The 25,827-nt window shown below is 39.5% G+C and overlaps 3 protein-coding genes across 7 annotated transcripts; all 3 read right to left on the bottom strand.

Moving 5' to 3' along the window:
* Nucleotides 1-811: 811 nt before the first annotated feature.
* LOC149107630 (uncharacterized) lies at nucleotides 812-4,026 on the bottom strand. The gene is made up of 5 exons (XM_089296115.1): nucleotides 3,720-4,026; nucleotides 2,461-2,621; nucleotides 1,753-2,000; nucleotides 1,445-1,480; nucleotides 812-1,115 (listed from the first exon to the last, which is right to left on the bottom strand). Exons 1-5 carry the CDS (start codon nucleotides 4,024-4,026, stop codon nucleotides 812-814), a joined length of 1,056 nt encoding a protein of 351 aa, XP_089152241.1.
* A 5,089-nt stretch (nucleotides 4,027-9,115) lies between these two features.
* Nucleotides 9,116-12,507, bottom strand: LOC149107631 (uncharacterized). The gene has a single exon (XM_089295791.1). It carries the CDS (start codon nucleotides 12,334-12,336, stop codon nucleotides 11,164-11,166), a length of 1,173 nt encoding a protein of 390 aa, XP_089151917.1. The 5' UTR covers nucleotides 12,337-12,507; the 3' UTR covers nucleotides 9,116-11,163.
* A 3,293-nt stretch (nucleotides 12,508-15,800) lies between these two features.
* On the bottom strand, nucleotides 15,801-23,905 carry LOC149107632 (U6 snRNA-associated Sm-like protein LSm6). 5 transcript variants are annotated; one of them, XR_016209270.1, is made up of 5 exons: nucleotides 23,548-23,905; nucleotides 22,438-22,508; nucleotides 20,390-20,693; nucleotides 17,629-17,671; nucleotides 15,801-16,935 (listed from the first exon to the last, which is right to left on the bottom strand). XR_016209270.1 is itself a non-coding variant. In XM_089296403.1 (4 exons), the coding sequence occupies exons 1-4, from the start codon at nucleotides 23,690-23,692 to the stop codon at nucleotides 16,898-16,900; spliced, it is 297 nt and encodes a 98-aa protein (XP_089152529.1). In that variant the 5' UTR covers nucleotides 23,693-23,884; the 3' UTR covers nucleotides 15,801-16,897. The 5 variants fall into 5 exon arrangements, 3 of the variants coding, with proteins under 3 accessions (XP_089152529.1, XP_089152532.1, XP_089152530.1); XR_016209271.1 differs by having other exon boundaries at nucleotides 23,602-23,871; XM_089296403.1 differs by lacking the exon at nucleotides 20,390-20,693 and having other exon boundaries at nucleotides 23,548-23,884.
* Between the last annotated feature and the right edge of the window lie 1,922 nt (nucleotides 23,906-25,827).

Consider the following 25,827-nt stretch of genomic DNA (forward strand, 5'->3'; position numbering starts at 1 on the left):
CGTTTCATAAGTTCGTTTTCACCAATCAGAGAAAAAACCAGAATCTGGTTTTTTAACATATGATCCGACAAGTAAATGTATCATGCCCTCCTTCCCCACGTCTGAATATAAGGGAGGGAGGGTATGATTGCAGGTTAGCATCGGCAGTGCAGTGAAACACTTAGAAATTAATAAACGAATATCCCCCCTCCCACCCCCTGGAGAATTTGACGAATCTGAGGTTACTAACGGCAGGTCTTCCTCTGAGTTTCACAGCAGCAAAAGGGCTAGCGTTCAACACGTCAGCTCTTACAAATTCACTATGGCGGTTAATTAACCTTTATCAACTTCAAACAGACAGCTTCATGAGATTGCATAGGAGTCTTTCACGCCCCTCTTCCCTGCAGTGATTTGCCGAACCCTAGAGGTCTAAGTTTAGCCTGAAGGCGTATTTTGGAAAGTATACCACATATACAGTGAAATCGTTGAGGCTAAAATATGTCGATGAAATACAAAAATGCATTGAAAGAAGCAACTTTAAAAGAAAAGTTTAGAAATATCTTATATTATTAAGCTTGCGTGACGTGCACGCGCTTTGTTTGGCCGCGAAGTCACGAGGAGAGTCCTTAGCCGCTGAAACTAAGCACTAGTGCCTGAAGCTCTTTCAGCCCGCTACGCACACTATACGATATATACACCAGTGTCAGAAAATCCATCAACGTTGGAAGGAGGAATTTAGAACTAGCCTTTAATGTACATTATAGCAGAAGCCCTATACTCTTAGTCTCTGGTAAAGACGTTTAACATCAAACACATTTTAAAACATCTTTAATCATTTCACAAGCCTCACATTGAATTCTTGCGCTAACGTAAAATAATTGGACACATTACTCAGGACATACCTGGCCTCTTCGCGTAGCAACAACAAAGACGCCATTGCATCAGCATGCTCCTCGTCTGTCATGTCAGCGTTCATGACACTCAGGTCGGCAATTATTTTGTCCAACTCGTCCGCCACGAAGTCAGTGCAGATATCTTTTGGAGCCGGATACGAAGTAACCGTTAGGTCTTCACGGATGTCTTTATGGCCAGTACCAAGCTCACTTGTGGCATCATTGGCACTTTCTGAGGCGTTCCTTAATTGAAAATAAATTCTACTTGTTAGTACATGTGTCGCTTCTGAAGTTTACGTAAATCTTAACCTGTAAAAATTGCTCGTAACATTTTTTGAATGAAAAGTTGTTTATGTTTTTCGCGATTCTTTCCGCAAGGTTAATATTAATTTTAATTCTTATTCCTGGAGAATGCCAGTTAAATTTGTCGAATCGTCGATTTTAAAATCAATTCTAAACCAAAAAAATCCTGAAAATTTTAAAATATTAAAGATAAGAGTTGAAAGTTTCAGAGATACAGATATCGTTTTCATTTTTCAGTTCTTTGACGGCTACTAAACAGGAATGCTTACTTGTCTTTTTCGGCCAGTTTTGCCGCATTTTGTTCCCTGCAACAATTGAAAAGTAGATTTCGTAAGTAAGAACTTTTGCTTTTGAGGGGAGGGAGAGGAATTCTCTGCTCTTGTTGACCTGTCTATCGACACGATGTTCAGGATCGTTACGAGTGTTTGTTTGTGGTTGGATCATGATTGTATCACTTTGCAGGGCGCATGGACGCTATCGACCTTGATGTGAACGTTAGCACAACGCAAAGCACATCAAATGTACAAGAACGCCTTAAATTTCTTATAATAACTTAGTTTGCAGACTTAAATCTTACTCGACTGCTTCTCTTAACCATGGCGGTACATTGGGCAGTGTTTGTTCATCGCTGGAGACTGAATATCGTTCAAAGTCGTCTCCATATTCACTTCCACTCATGTTTGATTCTGCTCCTCTCATGAGATCTTCATCTTCCACGCGCGGAATGTTACACTCAAAATCTGGCGTAATCTCATCTGTCCTAGCTGCAGATGATGAATCACTGGCCGAGGTTTCATTGCGCGGTTCTTTTTCATCCTTGGAGACCTGTTTGTTAATACAATAAGATTTATAAACGCTTGGTGACAAACTTGACTAGGATTTGACCAACAGAATATCAACACAATGTTACTTTGCAAAGTTAAGGAGCTCCTTCTTGACTCCATCACTCACCAAACAAATTACCACGCACCTAAGTAATGCATTGCTGATAGCAGGAATAAGATTTATCGTTGTTCCCTAAAATTGCATGTTTTTTTTTTGAAAATAAGAAAAAAAGCAACTCTTAGACGCTTTAAAATAATGCCTCCCCAGGGTGTCATATCCTCACCAAAAATCCCAAGGAGTAGCCGCAGGGATCTAGTGAGATTAACAAGACGGACCTCCCTAACATTGGTTGAATTCCTTGAATACTTTTGTTCTGATTCGCTTTATTAAAGTTTGAGTTGGGTATGAAAAAGAAAAGGTTTATTTTACATCATTTCGGCAACAAGAGCGTGTCATTTACCTGTATTGTTTCTATCGGAGTAAGTTGTCTTGGTATTCGTCGCCTCACTTGTGGTGTCGGTTCTTTGGCAGGTTTACGACTGCTACGTTTCGCAGCTCTTGGAGGACTGGTACTGAATTTAGCCTTAGCTTGTTTTCCTCGCCTTTCTCTTAGATTAATACCTATTAGCAATTTTAACCATTAGTTTCCTTTCAGTCTTCCTATGTTCTTGACAGAGTATTAAAAAAGACAAAATTTATCAATGCCACAAAACTGCAAAGCTCAATTGCACGACGAAAACTAACCACAAATGACAAAGAAACATTACTCCTCTCCCCATTCTTCTCGCGTTTTTGGAGTCAAATAAGCGTGAGGCTTGGGGCTGAATAGTCTCCATAGCAACGTAAATACTTGCCGTTCCTTGCCGTGTTATCTCGATGGTGGGAATTTCTAATCATTAAACCCCAGAACACACACAAAAACGAATGAGCATGTCAACTAAATAGTTTCAAAAAGCTTTAGAGCTTTGGTTACTTGCAGAGAAGTAGCTTCTAATCGTAAATTTAGGCTGCAGAAACTTTGGGAACCTCATTTTATCATTTTACAATGTAGCGGAATTAATTTGCTTTGAGTGGCTATCTTAACCTTTTATTGTAGTTCTTTTTTCTTACTATTTGACTGAAATGTAATAAACACTTTAGAACTTACTGCGGATTATCGAGTTGTGTTTAATTTTAGGTGTTTTTTGTTTTCATCTTTTGCTTGCCCTTCGCTAGTTAAACAAGAAAAATCTGCTACAATCGCAAATCGGGGAGACATTCTCCCCTTCACGAACAAAGGAAGGAGTGTTTTGAAAACTAAATTTTTTGTTCCATACACAGGTATGGTACTAAGAAAAGTGTTTCATTTGAGCAAAACAACTGTTTTGCTCTCTCCAGTTTTCAGTTCTAGCATTCCCCTGATTCCAACCGTCCACTCTAAGTCTTGTTTTTTTTTTTCTAATGGACCTAATGTAAGCTCCAACTTTGTATAGATTCCAAAGCTGATTCTAAAATAAAACTGTTTTAGGTTTAATTTTCCCTCTAATGGCAAATTAAAAATCGCACATTACGATACGATTACTAAATGATGAAACAGTACAAAAATAATTTAACTGGAATAAACACTGCAATAAAATTCGGTCAGAAGCTAACATGGTTCTTATAAGCTTAATACATACAATCTACATTGTCATGGTTTAAGCTTATGTCCAAAGAAAAAGATCAAATTGAACACAATACCTGAGTCTCTTCCTAAAGGTTTTTCTCCCATTACGGCTCGCACATTCTTCTCTGGGAGTTTGTCCTTTTCGATCTTGTTCTTTTTCTGACCGACCTTAATCGGAATCCTTGATGGTCGCTGACTTTGAAGTTTTTCCACTGAATCCTTCGACAAGCTCGGCTTTTTATTGCCTTCGTCTTCTGATGAAGAGCTTTTGTCGCTGTCACCACTCAACCGAGTCACTCTGACTGGTATTTTAGACTTTTGTTTCAGTGGAGGAAGATGATTGCCACCACCACTAATTTCGCGGCTTAGCCACGAAGCCATTTTTTATCCTCGGCTATTTACACCGGTCTTAACGAAAACTTAAAATGTATTTTTTTTTTTTGTATATTATATTTTTTGTTTTGTTTTGTTTTTTTGTCTTTTGTAAAAATTTCTCTTCAATTTCACTACGAAAAATGTCGCAATTCTCTCGCTCCAAAACTCGATACTAACCGCACCGATAGCCGAAGCAAATGATTTAGATTTTTCACCTGAATCCATGGAAACCGTAGTCGAGTTTTTCGTCATAAACAACGCTGGCATTTTCGATTGCTCGCGCACTGTGACACTAAACTCCTTTCCGTCCAAATTTCAGAAATTTGGGGATCTAAATTTACAAACGCATTGAAACTAGCCTTGTAGCAAAATTTAAAGAGAAATAATTGGATTAAGGTAACTGTTTTACGACGTAGCGAGCGAAATTTTCGTTACTATGAATGTGAACCTTCGCATTTGCAAGTAAGCTAACGCGTAGAACATTTGTCTCAGACTGATGGTGCAAGATTGCTAAAATCAAGAACAATGAAAAAAACTCACTCTCTTCAGCAACTTTAAAATCATAATTATCAAGTAAAAATACAGTGATCTCAGTTTGAAAGTAAAGCAGCAACCGAGCTTCCTTTGAAAATGTCACTCTGATTCAGTTCTTGTGAATCGAAGGTCGATGCCGAGTGTAGAATTCATACCTTACTGCGGTCTTCGTTAATTGTCCAGACAAACTTGCAGAGTATCATTTTGTAGCGGTTTAGTGAATGAAGCTGGTCTTCTTATTTCCTCAGGGTAAAGAGTGTCTTCAAAATTCTTCTCTCAGTTCCGGAATGAGGTTCAATTGACGACGAAATGTTAAAATTCTCGCTTTCAAAAGTCGTGTCCGTCGTGACTGTTTGCTCTTCCAGCAAAGCTAACCACTACATCATCAGGAACACTGTCCACTGTAATAACAGCCAATGGAGTAAGAAAAGTTGAGTGCAGGTTGAAACTGGAAAAACACCATTGGAAAGAATGACTTTTTTTCAAAGGAATTATAATTGACTCTGGCACTAGGAGTCTGGAAACGAGAAAGAAAACTAAAGTGAGGGAGGTGGGGGTAGGGGTGAGAGGAAAGACCTGGGGAAGGGAACTGAGTAGCATTGTACTTCAATATTTTAAAGTGCACTTCAGTTCCCCATTTTGGTTAATGTAGCAGAATTCATCATTCGGACGGTTCTACCGCTTAAAGTTTTATAGGTGAAAAAGTAGCGGATATTTTCCTCCTGCGAGGTGCGGAAAACTATTTGACAGTTGACGAGGGCAATCCGAGGGAAAGGCGCATTCTGAGCCAAATATCCCGCACAGAAATCAAGAGCGAATATCTACCAGTCGTTCAAAACTTTATCTAAATCCTCTTCACAGACACTTCAAAAACGCAAAAAGGCAGCCGCCTTTCTCTTAACAACCGCACACTTCCAGAATGAGGTTCAAATGACGAAGCACTCTTAATTTTAACTTTTTCCGAGACTCGGTAACGTGCGTTGCAATTGCCTTTCAGAGGTCAGAGAAGGTTCGATTCCGAATTAAGTTATCGTAGCCAATCAGAGGAAGGTTTATTTGTGAGCTCTGAAGACAGCGATCTTTAGGCTTCGTCAGCACTAAGTATTGTTGGCATTTTATATGCACAATTCAAAGTGAAGATGGATCTACTTTGGAACCACTTATAATGGCCGTAGCCCTGTCGGAAACCATAACTTGGGCTCCTCCGCCCAAGTAACAATTAGAATAATCACTTGACATACTGGTATAAGCTCCATTTCGGTTTATTTCATGATTGCACGAGAACTTAGACTTTCTCAAAGTCTTTCGTCGCTCGTTCGGTCGCTGCGCGACCTCACTTCAAGCTCGCTTTAATTTCTCAATCGGAGAGTTTCGAGAGGGCGGCTTGGAGCATGTCTAACGCGAACTAAGAAGATGGCTGCAATACGAATTCTCCTTCTTGCGTGCCTGTTGCAGGAGGCATCGGAACGAACTGGAACTAGACCCAAAAAAATATTTACAACGTGGTAATTTTCCTTAAAAATTATTGGCTGTCGCTGGAAAAAGGACAAACGCACACCGGCTGAAAACAGAGACGTGTGACTATCTTATGACAATCCCATACTCGAGTTGATTACCTCTTTTGATGTAGTACAACTATGGCCATAATACGAATTTTACTTCTAATGTGCCTGTTGCAAGAAACACGGGCACTGGTTTGTGTTAATTCAAACATGAAGTCGTTCTCCTATGCCATAAAGAACGGTTTCATACACGCAAACGTAGAGACCACTCTGTACGAACACGATACTGGGCAACCGGGTGTGATTACAGAGCAATGCTTTATGTCCTGTTGAAAGAGAAAATTGCAATAGCAGGACAATCCTTTCCACTAAGAAGTGAAATGCAGCCTGCTACTGTTACCTCGTACACAAGGGTGAATGGCGAAGACTTGCTTGGCTGATTAATCATATGCAAATTGGATTTATATCTGTGCTAAAAAACACTATCCATGTACTTCAATGCATGAATTGTAAAAATCTTCCTTACACTGTACAGCATAATTCACTTTCCTATGTAAGCACAAACTGATTTATGTCACAAATTGCCTTACAAATTGATTCCATTTGGCTTTGTGTCTGTACTCCTGTAATGCTTATGTTACCAGAGATGTATCCAGTGCGTCATAACTCACTGCATCCTGGAATGCACTTATTTACCAGTTGGCCACACAAAATATGGGACAAGGGTCCAGTTGAACACAGAAAAAAGTAAATTGAATGTTTATGCTAATGAAACATAAATATGATTTTGCAGAGTTATGCTTAACTGTTCAACATGTGAAAATGAACTGTTGGTAAACAGATCAATTCGCCACAATTGCAAGAAAGAAGCATCTCTACTATTATTTACTGATAAACACTTATGCATAACAGACTGGAGAACAAAGTAATCATACTGTCACAAATATTTGCAATATTAATTAGCTGGTCCTCAAAATAATTTAATGGGCCCTCAGAATTTTGAAAAGGACCCTCGACCCCCAAATTTGAAAACGTGGATTCAGCTCTGAGTGATGACCAAGTCAATCAAAACAATGTAACTTTAGCTGGGAAATTTCATGTCTCGAAAATTTTGAATTTGCATGGCAGTTTATTGAAGGGCTCCAAGCAAAGATGTCCAAAGTGACTTTTTTTGAGGGGGGGGGGGGGGGGTGCGTTTGAAATGGAGCCAAATGTGGCACAATAAAGGAGAGTGTCAATACACCTTATTCCAAAATGGCCCCCATTTCAGTGTTCCTTTGTTTGCTTGCAAATTAGCCCTTTTTGCCTCGTTCAAGGGAAAATATTCTTTTGAATTTCGAGTTTAAGAACGAGGCAACAAAGGGTAATTTGAAGGTAAACAAAAAAACTCTAAAATGGCGGTCATTTTGGAATAAGGTGTATGGGGTGTGGCTCTAGTCAGTGAACTGTTAGAAAAAATGGATTAAGTCAGTCAACAGCAACAAAAGAGATTATGCAGTTAATTCATATCTGTAGATGGTCTCCTTTAATTTTGCAAAGTAAGCTTGGGACTGGTAACTAAAACCGCAGGCAGAGCGCAGGCTCGGAGCATGTGACGAAATGAGACCGAATAAGGGAAGTCATGCAATCTCCAACAGGACATGCAACATACGAAATAGAGGGTACAAAAAAGTCTCCAAAGTATAGATCGTTTTCACTGTCTCGCAATAAAAAAATAAATCGAAAACCATCCAGTAGAAAAAGCTCCCGAATAAGGGAAGTCATGCAATCTCCAACAGGACATGCAACATACGAAATAGAGGGTACAAAAAGTCAATAAAGTATAGATCGTTTTCACTGTCACGCAATGAAAAATAAATCGAAAACCATCCATTGGAAAAAGCTATGAAATTATGATGTTATAGAAGATAGCTAAATAAGACACTTCTCTAAGTTTTAGGCCTGTGCGTTTCCCCAAACTTCAGATATTCGTCGAAATGTTTCGCAGATATTTACAGAGCCCAGTATGAAAACGTCATGTAGGTGTACCTCCGTGATACACGATTATAGCGGCTGGAAAATAGTGTAACCATCTGGAACTTACTTTGGCTATCTAGGCGACTGATTATCAGTACTGATCAAACAAGCATTTACTTAAGCACTTTTCCTAATGCTCTAACTTCTAAAACGGCTCAAAATCATAAGATAAGTATATATTTTTCGACAAACTCGATCATAGCCTTATGTCACGCACCTCCACAACCCTGAAATTCAAAATGCTCTGGATTCCAAACGAACGCTATTGAGCTGTAAAATTGTAAACAGATGCAAATATACCGCCTCTTATGCCTGATGAAGATAAAAACTTTGGTGGCTCTTTAGTTTTGGATTTTAGAAAGTGATGACGTCACGTGAAAACGATCTATTGGATGGGTAAAAGTAAACTAAATTTACATTTTTACCTCAAAAATTTTATTTATCCTAGAAAGTCTGCACCCTTTGATCATTAAGTCCTCTTAAGTATCGCTTAAGAGTCGATCTTCTTTTATATGTTAGTCAGTTCATATTTTGTTCACACGAGGAGAGATGAGAGAAATATGTTTAGTATTTGTACTGTAAATACTGTCTGTGATGCCCAATAACTGCCAATAATCAACACTAAATTAATGTCATGGCTAATATAGATTTGATATTTTGTTGAATCCTGTATTAGTTAACGAATAAACTCCATTTTGTCCTGTTTATGTTCAGGGTTGAAAAAAGGATGAGTCAAAAGCTGGTTAAGAGAATCGCAAAAAAAGTGTCACGATCTTGTGTTGCTAGGGATATTAAGGAGTTATCCACCACTGCCATTGATTACAGGGTGTGTGTAGCTCCTGGAAAACTGGGAAGGGTCGTGGAAAGTCATGGAAAAGCCCAAAAGAGCATAGGCTCCTATGCAGACATTCTTTTGGCTCATCATGCAATTGTTGGGGAGGAAAGATTGCGTGACGAGCCAAGAGTATGTCTGTGTAGGAGGTTAAAAAAGCATGCAAACTCTGTGAACTCTACTTATGTGCACACCATTTGAAACAAAAGGCCATTTTACATTCTTTGGTGTAATATTCCATGAAAATTGTTGTTACAAAACTTCTAACTATCAAAAGAAATGAATACTATCTTCATTACATGTAAAACCTATGTTCTAAACAAATAGTTTCATACCATACAATTTCAAACAATTATTGTGGTGACCAAAACAAGTGTTTTCAAGAACACCCTTCTGGATACATTTGAAATGCACTAATAATATACTGCATTAATTAAGTCAAATTAAGGCATATGAAATGTAAACAAAAGGACAGGAAAGGAAACTAGCTTTTCTCAAGTTCCAAGATGGACCTTTTTTGACAGACAGATGTATCCACAACTGCTGTAATAACCAAGATAGAGAACAATTCAGTTTTTGTCAGTCACCGGAACACTTCTAGTTCCTTTCTCCACTCATGCCCAGAACTGACTCAGTGCAGATATTTTTAATTGGGTACTTGATATTTCACTGAGAGATTTGGCAATTTCATGTCCCTTCCTTTTTAAAACAATTCTGTGCATAATAGCTTAGTAATATGGATTTGTGTTCTACATGAGGTTTATGTATCTCATTAGCAGTCAACCCAAGGCATCTCTCAACATTTGAGATCAACCGCAGATGGTTCCTATCATCTTCAACCATTTCAACATACTTCTGAGCTGGTTGAAATGGACAATCAACCAAACGGCAAGCAAAAACAGTTTTTTTCCCCCAACAAAGCACGAAAAAAAAAAAAACAACAACAACAACCAGCTGAAAACAGTTCATCCCAACACAAGCGGGCCTTAAATATGACCTCACTCATGAGCATTAGAATAAAATGCTTTGCGCAATTCATTACAAAAGAACACTAGAATTAGGAGTACCAGTTGTCCCCTTGCGCCTGCTAACCTAGCACCCTCCCCCCCCCCCCCCCCCCCTCAGCCTGAATAAACCTGTGGATATTGAAGCAGTGCAGTTGCATTACAATGTAATGTATTTACATGTTAGACAAACACAAATCAATGTGAGACCTCTTTCACTTGTACATTTTGTTTCCTCACTGTAGACTGTGTGACACTACTCGCAGGTGATTTGAGCTTTTGTCTCGGTTACTGAAATGAATGCATACCACCATGATTGTGAACAGTTTTCAAAGGGTAACCTGAAAACACTGACCCTTGTTCTGCAGACCCCCACAACAGACCAGGTCCATGGACTACCCTACAGACCGGTCCATGGACTACCCCTACGGACCCTCCCTACGGAGCACCCTAAATTAGTGTAAAAATAATAAACAAAGATTTCACTTATGGGTTGTCTAATAGATTCAGACTCATGTCGGTGATTTTTCGAGTGTTACACCGTGCAAATGTAACAGACTTGGGTTTTTAACACCCCACCCTCCCTCCCCAAAAAAATGCCTAAAAGCTGTTTTCAGCGTAAGGAGATGCCGATGGTAAGAAGGAAAGTTCTTACCTTCCATTCGTGGCTCAATCTGGCCATGGAAGATATATTTTTAGGCTGTCAATTGTTGTTTGTATCTGTTATTCCACTGATCAAATTGTGAAGCCTGGAATGAGTTCATGAATCCACGGGAGAATGGGCTGAACAAAATGGCAGAGGGGAAAGAACACAAATTTTGAGGCTTCCCGGGGGCTTCCCCGTACGCGTCTTTCATATACTGTATGGCCACAGCGAAGGAAATGGCAATGTGTAATGATTTAAATTGCACGCGAGCCTGAATCCAGGTCTGTTATGTTTGCACAATGTAACGTTCAAAATTTCGCCATCACGAGTAATCTATTAGACAACCCGTAACTGAAATATTTATTTATTAATTCTATTATATTTTGGGGGGTGGTCAGTAGGGGGAGTCTGTGGACTGGTCCACAGCTAGTCCGTGGACCTGGTCCGTAGTGGGGGTCCGCAGACCGGGGGTCAGTTTTTTCGGGCTACCTGTTTTCAAAGACAATAATCTCTTTAGTATTGACACATGATGTACATGATGAAAACAAAATGTATGAGTGAAAGAGGTCTATCTGAATTTTTGTTCACCTAATGCAGCCTAGCAAATCTTCACCATTCATACACCCAGGTGTATGTGGTCACAATAGCAGGCTGCATAATTCCCCTGTCTAATAGAAAGGAGTTTCCAGTCATTGCAATTTTCTCTTTAAGTGTACGACTGTCATTGGTGAAGAACCCTTCATTCCCAGCGAACTTTGTTTTACTGGATGGTTTTCCCTTGATGGACGGTTCTTCTTTGCTGTACAGTTTTTCTTTCATGGAAGAATATTTAGTGAAAAACTGCTCATTTCTGGGAGGGGTGGGATCTGGCCAGGTGTTAGGACAGCCATGCTTATCTTTGCTAATGTCCATATCACTGCACCTCCACCAAAGTTCGAAGGATTTTGTAAACAGCAATGGATCGTGTTCGAAAAACTTGTAAGCGCTCACAAGTCCGCCTTTGTCTAAATGAGTCAAGCCAGCATTGTCGAGATGGTATAGTCCTTTATCGAAGTAATATGCAGACAGGAAGAAGTCTTCAGTGCCAGAGGATAGCCAAGTTGTTTTGTTACTTCCATCGATATACGATCGCATACAGCCCTCTAGAAAAACAAGATTAGAACTGCTGGCAACTAATGTCACCATGAACAATGCGCCCGCAGAGTTATTGACGTATGCCAAACGAAGGAACTCCAACGGTTTCAGGTGCACGTCTTCGTTCTTATAGAGCCTCAGCCTTGTATGTGAGGGCAGAATCAGATCACCCAACACCAAAGGATAATTCTCCACCCCTCGGATGATGTACCAAAAGTGACCAGAATCGGTTGTGGTGGCAGTCACTCGGAATGATTTACCAAACGGTATGCGAAAAGTGTTGTAGATTCCACCATCAGCCGAATGAGCGATTCGCCGTGTCCCCCATGGAATGTTTGCGAGGTCGTCTCTCTCGGAGAATCCTAATCCATGAGCGAGGAAGAGATTAAAATCCAAACTTGCCTCCACTTCACTGTCGATGTAGATTCTTATTCTTGTATCTTGATTCATCGTGAGACCGGTAAACCATTGCTCCGTAATCACACCCGGTTCCCCAGTGTCGTGTTCGTAGAGCGTTTTCTCTACGTTTGGGTGTATAAAACCGTTCTTTATGGCATAGGAGAAAGACTTCATCTTTGAATTGACAGAAACAAGTGCCCATGTTCCTTGCAACAGGCACACAAGAAGTACAATTCGTATTACGGCCATAGTTGTACAACATGAAAAGAGGTAACCCAACGCGAGTACCTTCAGTATTACGGGATCGTCATAAGATAGTCACATGTTTCGGTTTTTCAATGCGCGTTTATCGCTAGGCTCGATTACCAGTAGACTGCAAAACAGTCGTATTTTTGCGAACACGAGAGACCGTCAATATTCGAACGAAAGGTCTGGAGCGAGTGTAAAAACGGCGAGGGAGAATGGGGAGAGACGGGCGTGTGAGGCTCGCGTGCTTCACACGCGAGGAGCGCGCTTACGGCGCTTCGCGCCTTCCAAAAACGTCCGAAAACGACTCTTTTGCAGTCTAGATTACCAACCGCTGTTCGGGAAAGGAGACCGGACTCGAGAAAGCGGCGGAAATCGAACCTAGTTTGTCGCCTTTCCATCGAGAGCTGTCCGCGGACTACCCTACGGACCGGTCCATGGATTACCCCTACGGACCCCCTCTACGGACCATCCCCAAAATAGTGTTAAAATAATAAATAAAGATTTCACTTATGCGTTGTCTAATAGATTACTCGCGTCAGTGAAATTTTCAGAACAGAAAGTTCCTTGTCACACAGCGATCGTTTTCCGGCGCGGGCGAAATCAACCATTGCGGGATTGTTTCTTCACTGTAACCAAGATAAAAACAAACCCGTTGCCCCTAGCAACCAAAGGCCTGGTCTCAAAAACGAGTAAATACTGGACAAAAAATAACATTTTTATGAAAAATTTAACGGTGGCGTCAATACCAAGTGAAATGTGGACCTTTGAAGCAATAAAAAATTTTAGGTAAAATTTTGAACTTTTTGCCTTCTTAACTACAGATCTAGAGCAGCTGCTGAAGGATTGCTGTAGGCCATATTTAAAAGAAAGCTATTTTGGAACGTTTTGCAGTGCTAAATGGTGAATTTTACGTGAGGGAACGTTTGCTTTGAAAAAAAAAAAAAGATTTCGCGTGCGTAACTAGTGCCAGTCCCAAACCGCGCGTTTGAATTTTAAATCACTAAAACTTGAAGAAAAGAGTAAGAGTTCCGATTTTTCTTACGAATCAGAAATAAGTAAGCCTTCTTGATAATCGTACGTATGGAATTGCTGTTTACACGTAAAACAGGAAAGTTACGGTAGAAAGTCTGTTACTACGGGTTTTTATTACCTCATAACTTTTATGATAATGCTACATTGTAGTTTCATGAAACCCATGCGTAGCATTAAGCACTTGGACGATCTTAATGTATTGACACTGATTTGAATTTTCGGATTTAGATGCCTCTTAATTTTTAGGGTTTTTTATTCTGGTCACGTGACTGGTCAAATATGGCTGTGATTTGAAACTTTTGCAGGACTCTTCGATGGATCAAACCTGTGCAAACAAGAAGATCTGTTAGATCTTATAACCGCGCTTTTAAAATTTAACTGTTTTCTTAGTACTACAGTCGCACCGCAGTGCATATTCCAAAGCAATCTTTGATGATTCATTGATTACTGTAGACATCACAGTACTTGATCAACACAAACTCTATTATCGCACCATCAGTCGTAGCCGTTGTGACATCTCCGATGACGTAATAGTCTTAATCTGGAACTTTCTTCGGGATATGTATGGGCATGAAGATACGAACACTATTACAAACCGCTTTCTTTCTTTAAAGTCACGATTAAATTTAACTGTTTTTTTCCCTTGAGTTAAGGGTTAGCAAAGAAGTCACACGAGTCACATAATTCAAGAATTGCGTTATCTACGGCTATCTTTAGTACGGTGGTTATTTCCCTATCAATGACGTAATCTTTGCACGTTCTGACACGTTCTTTGCTTGGCTTGCAAATATTTGATTTTGCTTCCGATCTATGAACTCGCTGCGATGAAACAGTCAAAGGATTTACTTCATTTGCCTAAAACCGCAAGAAATACTGGCAAAATTACAAATAAATTAATGACCGTCGCTTCTGCCGAAATAAACTTGCAAAGTAAACACGATCTTATTTGTCACGTAGCGAAAGTGAAAGCTGCAACGTCAGCGCATTCCATGGCTGACATAATACCTTTTTTCAGCGTATTTATTATTCCCTTTAAATCCAACGCTTTGATTAAAAAAAAAAAGAAAATATATTTTACCCACAAAAAAGAAAACAATATCCGTAAAATTGTCCGTGTATTTATGTTTTAACAGCTTCTGGCGGAAAAACATCACACGTTCCGTGACTCAAAGTTTGGCCGAGCGGAGGTCTGTGTCTGGTCACCGACAAAAAAAAAAAAATAAACCACGGGTAAATCTAGAACCGCGCTCGGCCCATGGCCGCGCGGTTAATTAGGAGGTCTGGTTTTCAACATATGACTGTTAGAAACCTTCTTTAGCAACAGATTCATGACCAATTGGTAGTTAAGAACGACCCCCCCCCCCCCCCTTAATAGCCTGCCAACGCAGACGTATTTCCGGCAGTCACTTGGTTCCGCCGAAAAATAACGTCTGCGAACCCGAGCAAGAAAACGATTTCTGTGACGTAGGAATTCGAAGCCAATCACAGTTTAGCTCAGATAACCCCAGAACTACTGCGCGAGGTATTCGCTGTGAGGAGCACTCGAGTTTCATTCTATCATGGAATCTGATTGGCCACGGAGAAACAAAGGTCATTACGTAACAGAAATCGTTTCCTGGCTCGGGTTCGCAGACGTTATTTTTCAGCGGAACCAAGTGACAGCCGGAAATACGTCTGCGTTCGCAGGCTACCCCCTTAAGGACATTCGTGGGAAAATGCCCTTCTTCAAACTTCTTCTGCGGACAGATAATGAATTACTTGTTTCACAAATAAAAAAAAGGGGGGTCACGGACTTCGTTTCAGAAATAAAGCTTGTGGAAAACCAGTCTGATTTTGAAAAACTGGCGTGCGTAAATCAGCAGTGGTCTCCAGGGTTTTTAGCTTAAAATATCAATGATGAATCAACGGAGACAAACTATCCTAATGATATTTCGTATTAGTTAATCCATTGCATTAAAAATCCCAAACGTTTCCAACGTTTTCACAAAACGTAACCCTTCAAGAGGCATTTGACACCGCCGCACAGATAAACGAAGAGCTAAAAAGAATTTGCAAAAAATTAAAACTTCTGATCGATAGACGTCCTTCCTTTTCTCGCTAAACGTAGAAAATCGGTAGAGAAAATAATCCATGAAAAGAAAAACAGGGGTCATCGAATGTCCAAGATCGTTAAATCCGGGCAAAGCTATAACAATAGCCAATTGGCCGTCTGTCCCATCATTGTTCCTTTTATTACTTAGTGCGCGCTCGATGCATGACGTGGCGTGTGAAATTGCGTGCGCAGTAAGGATGCGCAGAAACAATTAGCGCGAACGTCCTTACTGTTGTTTAGTATATCCATTGGAACAGAACATGCAGAGGTAACAGCTACTGCAGCTGTAAAATTCAGATGACAAGCCCCCTCTACTTCTCCAAAATAATCCCCTGACATCTCAAACACAGAAAACTTTATAACAACCTTTGACCAGTTGGCTATTTACATGTACAAAGTGAGGATGGACTGAATTTGGAACCACGAATCACAAATCTTTGTGCAGGGAAATGTCCTGATGCTTTAGGCAATGGACCCCACATTGAGTCCGAAAGCTGAGCGGGGTCATTGTGTTGTGTTCTTGGGCAAAACAGTGAAGACACAAACTCTTACTTTTCCTCTTCACCCAGGTTGATAAATGGATACTGACCCGCAAATGAAATTAGTAGTAGCCTTGTGATGGACCAGTCACTTTATGCTCTGGAAGCCGGAGATAATTCCCTGGCGTGACGGGGCACTGGCCCAGAAGTGTAATCCCTTGTATGACCCATAAGGGTATGTGCAGCCCCAAAGGATATGGTTTTGCAGCCGTTTTGGTCACAAATAGGGTATCGATTTTAGCGATTTTGATCATTTTAATAAGGTCTATTTTTTGTTCTCTAGTCTTAAATTGGACATTTTTTTACAAGGAGCTACTTTTTCATCAGTGATGATAACACCGATCGTCAAAAGTCTTTAACATCAGCCTAAACTAGGGAACTGAGTATAAGGCAGGTCTAAAACAGGCTATTGATTTAGGGTCAGGTCATAAACAGAGTACTGACAATCACAGATTTTTATCATAATTAGGGTAGGGGCTTTGGGAAGCTGGCCGCTCACTTCCACCCAATTTTTCTCAGAATACCCCCCCCCCCCCCCACCCCCCTCCTCCCTTAGGGGAGCACTAGGTTTGAATGCAGTCACAGATCCGGCTAGTGCCAGGGACGTAGATCTTGACACGGGACTTAACTAAATTATTTTACAACTCTGGCTTCAAACCTAGCTACTGTACAACTTCCCTCCTCTTCCCTGCCTATCTGCCTATACATGTACATATACAGAAACTAATGTAACTACATGTACAAGAAAAAGCAAAAATCTATCAGCAAGTTGTGAATAACAGATGAATGAGTTTTTTTTACAGGAAAATACAAAAACAACTCTATGTACACATAGCTATCACCAACAAACAATATTTTGGTTGTTTTTAGTTAAGTTTCTGTCCAGCCCTTGTTGTCTTTATCTTCGGCTTGTCTTTTGTGTACTGATATATAACACTGTAAGAGAAAGATGAAAGCGTCAGTTGAGAGCAGAATGGTAGCCTGTAAAGTGAGAGGTGGCCCAGCACTTAGTCGGGCAGCTACATGTATATAATACAGAGAAGTCAAGAAATTAAATTTGTTGTCGTAATTGCACCTAAGTGTAACATTTTGAGGGACAAGCTCAACCATTTTAAAAACATATCTGCACCAAAGAAGGCATACAATAAGGGAAGCGATGTTTATAGGAAGAGAGTTTATCCAAGGGGGGGGGGGGGGGCGGGGGGGGAGTATTTAAAAATCAAAACACTGTAGTGCAAGGGCGAATCCAGGATTTTTAAGGGGGGTGGATGGTACTTTGGGATTGTAGACTTAATACTGGGCATGCCCCAAAATATTTCAATTTGAGAACTAGAACCTAATCTAAAACTTTTTCACCACACTTACTAGCAATACCACAAAGTAGAAATTACAATGAGGTGAATGTCCAGTGAGTTTCCCTTCATTTCTGCTAATTTAATATTCCCTCTAAACTATATCCACCTCTGGTAGTGTGATTACATGTAATGGGATGTGATTATGACATTGCCATAAATACCAACTTGATCCCCATCTTAAGGCTTGTTGTTGTTGTTTTTAACCAAATACATAAGCTTACAATTTTTATGACAATGTCATATCAAAAAGACTAAGATTGTTAATATAGCTAACCATTGTTTCCTCTCAAGAAAGCATCTCCATATTTGTTTTTGAGCTGAAGGAGAGAAAAGACGGGTATGTTAACACTGAATAATAAAATGATAAAACAGAAGCCAAGGAAAAGGGAGTTCACTTGAGTTAAAAAGACTACAGGGTTCAAGATATCACTAATCAAGATTGAAAATTTAGTTAATTCACTGTGCTAAAATGCTCATATTTAATAAATGCAAAAAAATAAAAAAAATAAATTAAAAAAAAAAAAAACACAGTAAGCAAGAAAATTTCATCACGCTTGGCTTCATTACAAAATGTAATTTGTAATAATTGGTATTGACATAAAATTTAAATTATTTATGCCGGCACAGAACAGAGAACTGCAAGCCTCATAACCTTGAGTATGTCCGGTTGTATTGTGAGGGCAAAACATGACAATTGTACTCCTGGTGATTGATTCACTGAAAGTATCACCGACAGTGATTTTTCTGAAATCCTGCATTTCAGAAAATCATGTACTGCTAATTAACAAATAAAGAAGCCTAAGCCGTGTATTACACTGTGATAAAACATGATGGGCATTTGAGAACACGAGGGAAATGTAGAAAACGTGAGCTGCAAGCGAGTGTTTTCTACAAATAATTGAAGGGGTGAGTGCAAAACCATGCTAAGTGACGATTTGGGTGAAAAAAAAAATTTTCGCGAAAGGGCTTGAATTTTTGCATGTGGTCTTCAATGTAATAGAAAAACGCGGCCCTGTATTTTTGTCGCTGGTTTTTGCTTCGTTTTCGAGTTATAACGTATGCAAAAATACTTGGCTTTTCCTAGCCATGTCTTTAGGAGTTTATTTGTTGAATAGCAAACAGGCAGACTGTTGATAGTGTATGAAGTCAAAATCAAATCTCACAGCATATATAGAGCGGAAATCTGGGAACAGATTGTTTACATCGGCTATTGTGACGTGAGCACAACACGTGAATCGATCGAGCGGCAAACGAAATACCATCGAACTAAAAAGAGATGTGCCGCATTAGAGCTCTGTCAACTAATATCTTAAGCATTGTGTTAAAGTACCTTGTGTGCCTGCCTGGTGGTTGAGAGGCATCATAAAGCCTCGATAAACCCGTAAGTCATCAGCACGTTTTAAAGAATCAAAATGTGTTCTGAAACTTCGAAGGTAGCTGATATACCGTAATCGTGTTATCGGCGTTCGAAGTCAGATCGAGCCAGGCAGCAAAGTCCAAGAGCAGTTCTTGCCCAAGAAAAATACCCTCTCGTGAGTTGTGGCCCATTTGCCAAGCGTTGCTAGTGTCAAAGTTTGGAAAGCGAGAACTGGTTTTGGAGTGATAAAATTTGTCTTGTATCGACCGCCATGTTTTCCCGCGCACGAGGTGTAAAGAGTCTTCCCGGCATGCATTGCGATCACGTTCTGCTCGCGTTTCTCGAACTGGTAACTAGATTGTTTCGGCTTTTTTCATTTAAAGATAATAATGGCCAACAAGTAGCGATCGATTGTAACATAGATCTGTGATCCAGGTTGCTTTGATTTTATTTCATATCGGCATGATTTGTAGTGTTTTGAACTTCTGGGATCAGCGGACACGCAGATGTATGGAGACCCGTACGTTGCGCAGAAGGGTTAATTTGTTAAACTGTTAGGCGGTGCGTGACATAAAGCTACGATCGCGTTGGTCGAAAAATATGTATTTATCTCGTGATTTTTAGCCATTTAAGACGTTGCTGTATTTGGAAAAGTGCTTATTTGATGTTTATTTGTTCAGTGCAGATAGTCATTGTCCCAGATAACCAAAGTAAGTTCCAGATGTTAACACTATTTTCCGGCCGCCATATTTTACCTATTTAAACCTGAAATCAACATTTTTGAGCTTATACGTTGCGTTAAATCAACATTTTGCTGTTTTCTAAGTGAAATCAACATCCTTGCCGTCACGCGTTAACGCGAAATCAGCATTCTCAAGTGTTCTCAAATGCCCAGAGTGTTTTATCACAGTGTAATACATGGCTTAGGCTTCTTCATTTGCTTTATGATATAGAGGTCATGTGGCAAAAAGCAATAAAACACGCTTTTTCTACATGTTTGTTTAAATCATACTCGACTAATGAAACATGGGTTTTTGACCAATCAGAGTGTGTGAGGGGTCCTATCTACATTACAAATTATGATAAAGAATTTTGTACTGTGAGTGTACAGTAACATACATTGTAGACTTTTCTGGAAACCTTGGACAGGTCTGTGAAACATTATGGGATAAGAATCTGGCCCAATCAATAACACTCTTTTTACATACATATGAAAACAAAAATATCTGTAACAAAACTGACAATAAATAGGCAAAAAAAAATAACAATTTTGGAAAAATACACAGGTCTAGCAAACTTTCAGAATCTTAAGGATTAATGGATAAAACTGAGGAAACAGAAATGTTTTATGTGCAAATGTGTAGTTGAATAAGTCAATTAAATATGCTTTCTCTGCTCTAGTACACAATTATCTTCTAATTTTTGTGCTCTTGCTGCCTTTGACACTCAACTGAAGGAAATTTTTTCCAGTTTGTACTACATTCTTTAGGAAAATCTTGCTGAGATTCTGTATTAAAAATATTCAATACGACAAATGAAATGACCAAATTCTAGGTTTATCGTCTGTACATTCTTGTGTTTTGTAAATGACACTGAATAGCATTTTAATTTTTTCGAAAATGACATTGTTGTTGGTCTTGAATTTGTTGCTGACAAAACATCCTATATCTACACTCACTCTTGCCTTGATGTGCCACCAAATTCTCAGAACTGGTGTGAGGTGCATAAATGGAGAAATATTGCTCTCAGTGGGAGGTGCCGTGGCCTCGTGGTTAGTACACTCATCTCCAGATCAATCAGTCCGGGTTTGAGCCCTGGCTGGGGACATTGTGTTGTGTTCTTGGGCAAGACACTTTACTCTCACAGTGTCTCTCTCTAACCAGGTGTATAAATGGGTACCAATGAACTTAATGCTTGGGTAACCCTGCGATGGACTAGCATCCCATCCAGGGGGGAGTTGCACTACTCCTAGTCTCTTCATCCTACAGAAACCAGGATAAGCTTTAGCCTGATGGGCCACTTGCTTCACATACAGATTTTTTTAAAACAGGTCTATGGACCAGGTGTTGTCCAAAAATTACAAAAAAAAATAAGGAAAAAATGATAATCTCCAAAACGGACCAAATTAGCTAGTTCAATAAAGTAACTTATTATTAATAATAAATGGCTATTTCTTAATCTGCCCATCAATTGGTAAATCCCTGCAATCCATTCTAGCTTAATGGAATACAAAAGGTAAGCATTTATTTATGTTTCTCATGTTACTCTTGTGACCATTTAACTGAAGTTGTTCTCCAAACACGAAGGTAAAAAGATTTCTATATAACAAGGAACTGTATTTTTGAGCAATTAACGGAAAAAGTAATTTGGTAACATCAATTCGAGAACAGTGACCATCTTAGCAGTCCATATCGCACAATTTGGACCACTAAGGGAACCAATCAGAATTTGCCTTTTCATCACAGTTGGTTCAGCCATATAATAAATGACCGTATAGCATGCTGTTTAAACCAATGAGAGTACTTGTGTTATTGGCACTGCTATGGAATTAACAGATGAAAAAGGCATGGTTGATATTTGTTTTGTTATAAAGCACAGAAGCAAGTGACAAATGCACAAAAGAAGTGAAAGGTGAAACATGAACCGAGGACGAGTGTCATTCAAAATGACTCGCAGGTCACATGCTTTGTACACAGGGAGCGGAGGTGTCCTTTTTGACCGTATTCCAGTTAAATTTACCATACAGTTGTGGCACATATTAATTCCTTGTTGATTCAAATCAATGTACATGATCACAAGTGCTGTATAAAGGTGATAATGTTACAAATCTGTTGAAATCCTATCCACAAGACAAAAGCTGCATACAGTAATGACGGTGGCTATCACTCGTGGCAACTAACACTACAGAAAGAGACAAGGGATGACACTGATTTCAGTCAAATTTTGGATAGCCCAACATTCACTAAAATTTAAATTAAAATGCCTCATTTCCAGCAAGTGTTGTGGAAATAATGTTATCTCCACAGTCTTAAAAACAAATTTACCAGAAAGCTTTTGATATCCAGTTTTCAGGCAACAAATTTTAGTGTAGTTGTTGGCTTTAATTCATACAAAGTGGGCCAGAGGATGCTGGTGGCAGAAACACAAGATCAGTCACTTTGGTAGCGTCATACTTTATACATAGGATTGGAAGTGATTTTTGTAAGTAATTTATGCAAAAATCATTCCTTAAAACGCATGATCATGACTCACTGTCTTTCGTGATGAAAGAGACTCCGCTCACAGGATGGACAACTGGACAGTCATGATCGGTTTATGTTCTTAGTGAGTGGTACAGATCACAGGACACAAGTATGCTACGGTCCACATGCAACAAGTCACATGATGGTCACTTTTATCCGCGCACGTCTCTTTTTTTACTCTCACCATTTCATGCCTCATACACAAAGCTTCGCTTACTGGAATCATTGCTCTTTGGGCGATGACCATTTTTAACAGACGCATAACACAGTTTGCATGTATTCAAATCAACAAATTGATTTGCGCCACAATTCTATGGTGAATTTAACTGGAAATATGGTCAAATAAGACTCCTAGAGCTGCTCCCTGTGCTTTGTACATGTATAGTACATACTCCAAAAAGCATGCTGTTAAGCAAGCCAATCAGAGTGCTTGTTATATTTGCACTTTATTTTAAATGAAATGATTCAGTAAAATTCAACTAACCTGGCCATTGGCATATTCTTCTGTTTGTTCTAAAGCAATATTCATGTAACCATCTAGGCAGGCAAGAACTCCTGAGAAAGGAAGGTCAACAGTGAGGACTTCCACTAATGCACCAGTCATTTGAACCCCCCTCCCCTCCCCCCCTCCACCACTGGGAGATACCTGGGGAAAACCGGGGGGTTTTTCACCTTGTTTTCACTTGATTTCCTTGGTAGTCGGGAAATGCACCTTTTTTCACCAGCTTGCTATACAATGCAGGGGCTGAGTGGGGGTTTGGCGGGGATTTCGCTTGTGGTTCGCAACCTCTTTTAGAAGACTGGGTTCAAGTTGCATGTTTGCAGAAAAAATGGAGGCTGAACAACTGATGAAGACTGTATGATTTCAATCGCATAAATTATCCTGCTTTTTTGAAGCCATGGAGAGGACAGGGGAGTTCACTCTGAATTTTTTCCTCACAAGAAAAGGTATCCTCCAATAAGGAGGTGGTGGGGGGGGGGGGGGGGGGGGTCAAATGACTGGTGCATTTTTCAGTCTTCAAATGTGATAAAGACTGGAAATTACTGCATTACTTAACACATACCTCACTTCTAAATTTGTAATGCAAAATGAATCAAATTATGCTCTGAGGGACTTGGTTAACAAACTTGTTGTTCCCTTTCCAAGACCTAACTACATGAAAAATAGTTTTGGTTACAGCGGCGCAAACCTTTGGAACAGCTTACCCTGTAACATTAGAGAGTTTGACTCATTAAATCAATTTTGTAAACGCTTTCTCTATCATAATTTTTAAACACATGGCATTCATGGAAATCAGGTTTATAAGTAGAATATTGCTGTAAGTTAATATAATATTAGGATTAGAATTTTAGGTTTAGGACATTTTATGGGAATTTATAGTACCTGATGAATTTTTACCGTGTACAAATAATGACTAAATATTAAAGATTATTTTCATATCAACAAAACTTAGAAAAATATTGCAGACAACTTAAAGGGAATTTTGAACGGCCTTTCTTTTTCAGACTTCTAACAACAATTTCCTGTTGTTTAAGCTTGCGTTTGCAGCTGATAACAAATAGAATGAACAGTCAAACGAAAACAGCAACTTACGAATGGATGAATTCTCAGCTGGTTTGCATGTACATGCCAAAGAAAGCTGTTTACCTCGATAATCAACGCCGTTATTAAGCTTCACCACCACAGGGCGGCCTATAATTTGCTTCAGAAAGTCACTTGGGGTTTGTTTTTGGCTCATCTTTGAGTTTGTTTAGGATGAACCAAGATTCCGTCAAGATGGCGTCCGCGAACTCGACCCAGCACTTTCGTCCGAGAATTACTAGAACCAGTCAAGGACTTGCATATTGTAGGACGCAGGAACTTAGCCGACGTTAACATCGAAGTAAGCGATCGCGTAGAAATATAGTGGGAAACTAACCCTGAACTAAGAACTTAAGGGCCGATCTAGGGGGAGGGTGCAGGGGTGCGTACCCCCGCTCCCCTGAGTTGACCTGCTGCTTTCTAATACAAATGGTATTCTGCCAAAAAAAAATTTACAATCTGTTTACTTGATCAGTCAGTTACCCCATTCCTTAGTGGTGCAGCCCCTCCTAACAATAATCTAGGATCCGCCCCTGGAACTTTTTCACCATTATTGCGAACTTGGAAACATAAGTTGATGGTTTTCGTTTTAACATTTAGTTTGTTTACTACAGTTTGTTTACTTACGCAGACGCAAAGAGACGTCACAGACATTACGCAAAGTACCCTGGGACACTATTTAATCCCCCCCCCCCGTCAAAATGCATAAAGATTGCGAATGACAAATGTGAACTTTGCACTAAAGAGAAAGATATCTTGGCATTACAGAGTGTAAGCTGTTCGTGGAATTTGTTTATTGTGTCAAAATTTGTTTCCTAAGGAAAGAAATAATGAAAAAGCTCCAGAATAGTGCAAAGGTTTGTTTTCCAAGACGAGACCGGAAAATCTTCAAAACCAGTAACAAAAGATGCTATTTGCGTGACAAAATATAGTGACATATAGCGTTGGGAAATTCCCCAGCGACACTTTCGAGATTTCACTTTCCAAAGAGAATTTCGTCATGGTATAAAGTACAGTTTTATTTGTTCAGTGTATATGCATCTTGAAAACAAGTTATGCTTCAATTCTATCGCGTAATACTTATTAAGTGTCTCCACATTTAGATAGCTTCAGTCTAAAGGTTTGTTTTCTTACGCGAGGCTGGAAAACCGGCGTAACAGTTGTAGCAGGTGCTGTTTGCGTGACAAAATATGACAGTATTGGGAAAGTCCCTTGCCGAGTGTTTCGTGGATTCACTTTACAAAGTGAAATTCCTTTTGTCTGGTCACGATTCCTTTTGTCTGGTGTGCTTATCTTAAAAGTTTAAAAACACAGTAGTCTGATATATTTGTTATCCACAACAATGAGGAAATTGATTAAAATGTAATTGACCAAATCCTCCAGAAACCCTCACAACTGTTAAGTACTGAAGTTTTAATGAAAACAACAAATACAACGCTACATCGAGCACTTGGCGAACCTAATCCAAGACCAGGGCGCTTAGATCTGACGTAACAGAACGTAAACGAGGCTACTGACGCACCCAGACTCTTATAACGCGGGAGTACAAAATAAACCACAACAACTCTACACTGATGATGTAAAAAGAAGCTCATAGGCAAGAGGTCTGTCTCCATATTTTGCATATAACTTGCTTTGTTCATTTTTATGACTCATTGTTATAGGTCTCTTTTCAATACCGGTCTTGGTCTAAAAGCAAGCGAGTTGCCTCCGAGAAATTAATATCTTAATTTGTTAAATTTTAAAAGGGATCTTAAAACACTAGGCAAAGCCAAGAAAATCTTTTTGACAACATTTAGACTCGCTCAAAGCCGGTCTTGGATGAAGATGAAGCATTGTAACAAAGTTTTCACAAGTTAGTCTGGTTAATTTTGAAAACCCACAGGGTCACCCAGGAAAGAAAAGCAAGGAACTAATTTGTTTCAATAATAAAGGTTGTTCTAATGTTAGAGATGCTGAGGAACTGGAGACAACCAGCAATGTCAGCACTTCTTATTTATCACGGATTATCAAGGCCGGGAATTCAAGTCACATTGGCAGAAATCCACATCCACAAAAAAAGAAACAAGAACAATGCATTTCTTTTTCATCAAGGAAAGCATTTTCAGGGAACATGGCAAGTGTAGAAAGTACAATCGTAAGCAAGTGTTTTCAACATTTTGTAAGCGTTCTCAAAGAGGTAGACTAGAGTAACATAAAAGTAACTTAAATGGTTTTCGCATACCGTGAAATTCTGAGAATAAACCCCGGGTATTAATATCTCAGGGATTTTGTTCAAAGGGCTTTAACGGT

This window comes from Orbicella faveolata, unplaced genomic scaffold (genome assembly GCF_042242905.1).
Source record: "Orbicella faveolata isolate gen_17 unplaced genomic scaffold, um_ofav_v1 contig_26, whole genome shotgun sequence".
Lineage (NCBI taxonomy): Eukaryota > Metazoa > Cnidaria > Anthozoa > Scleractinia > Merulinidae > Orbicella > Orbicella faveolata.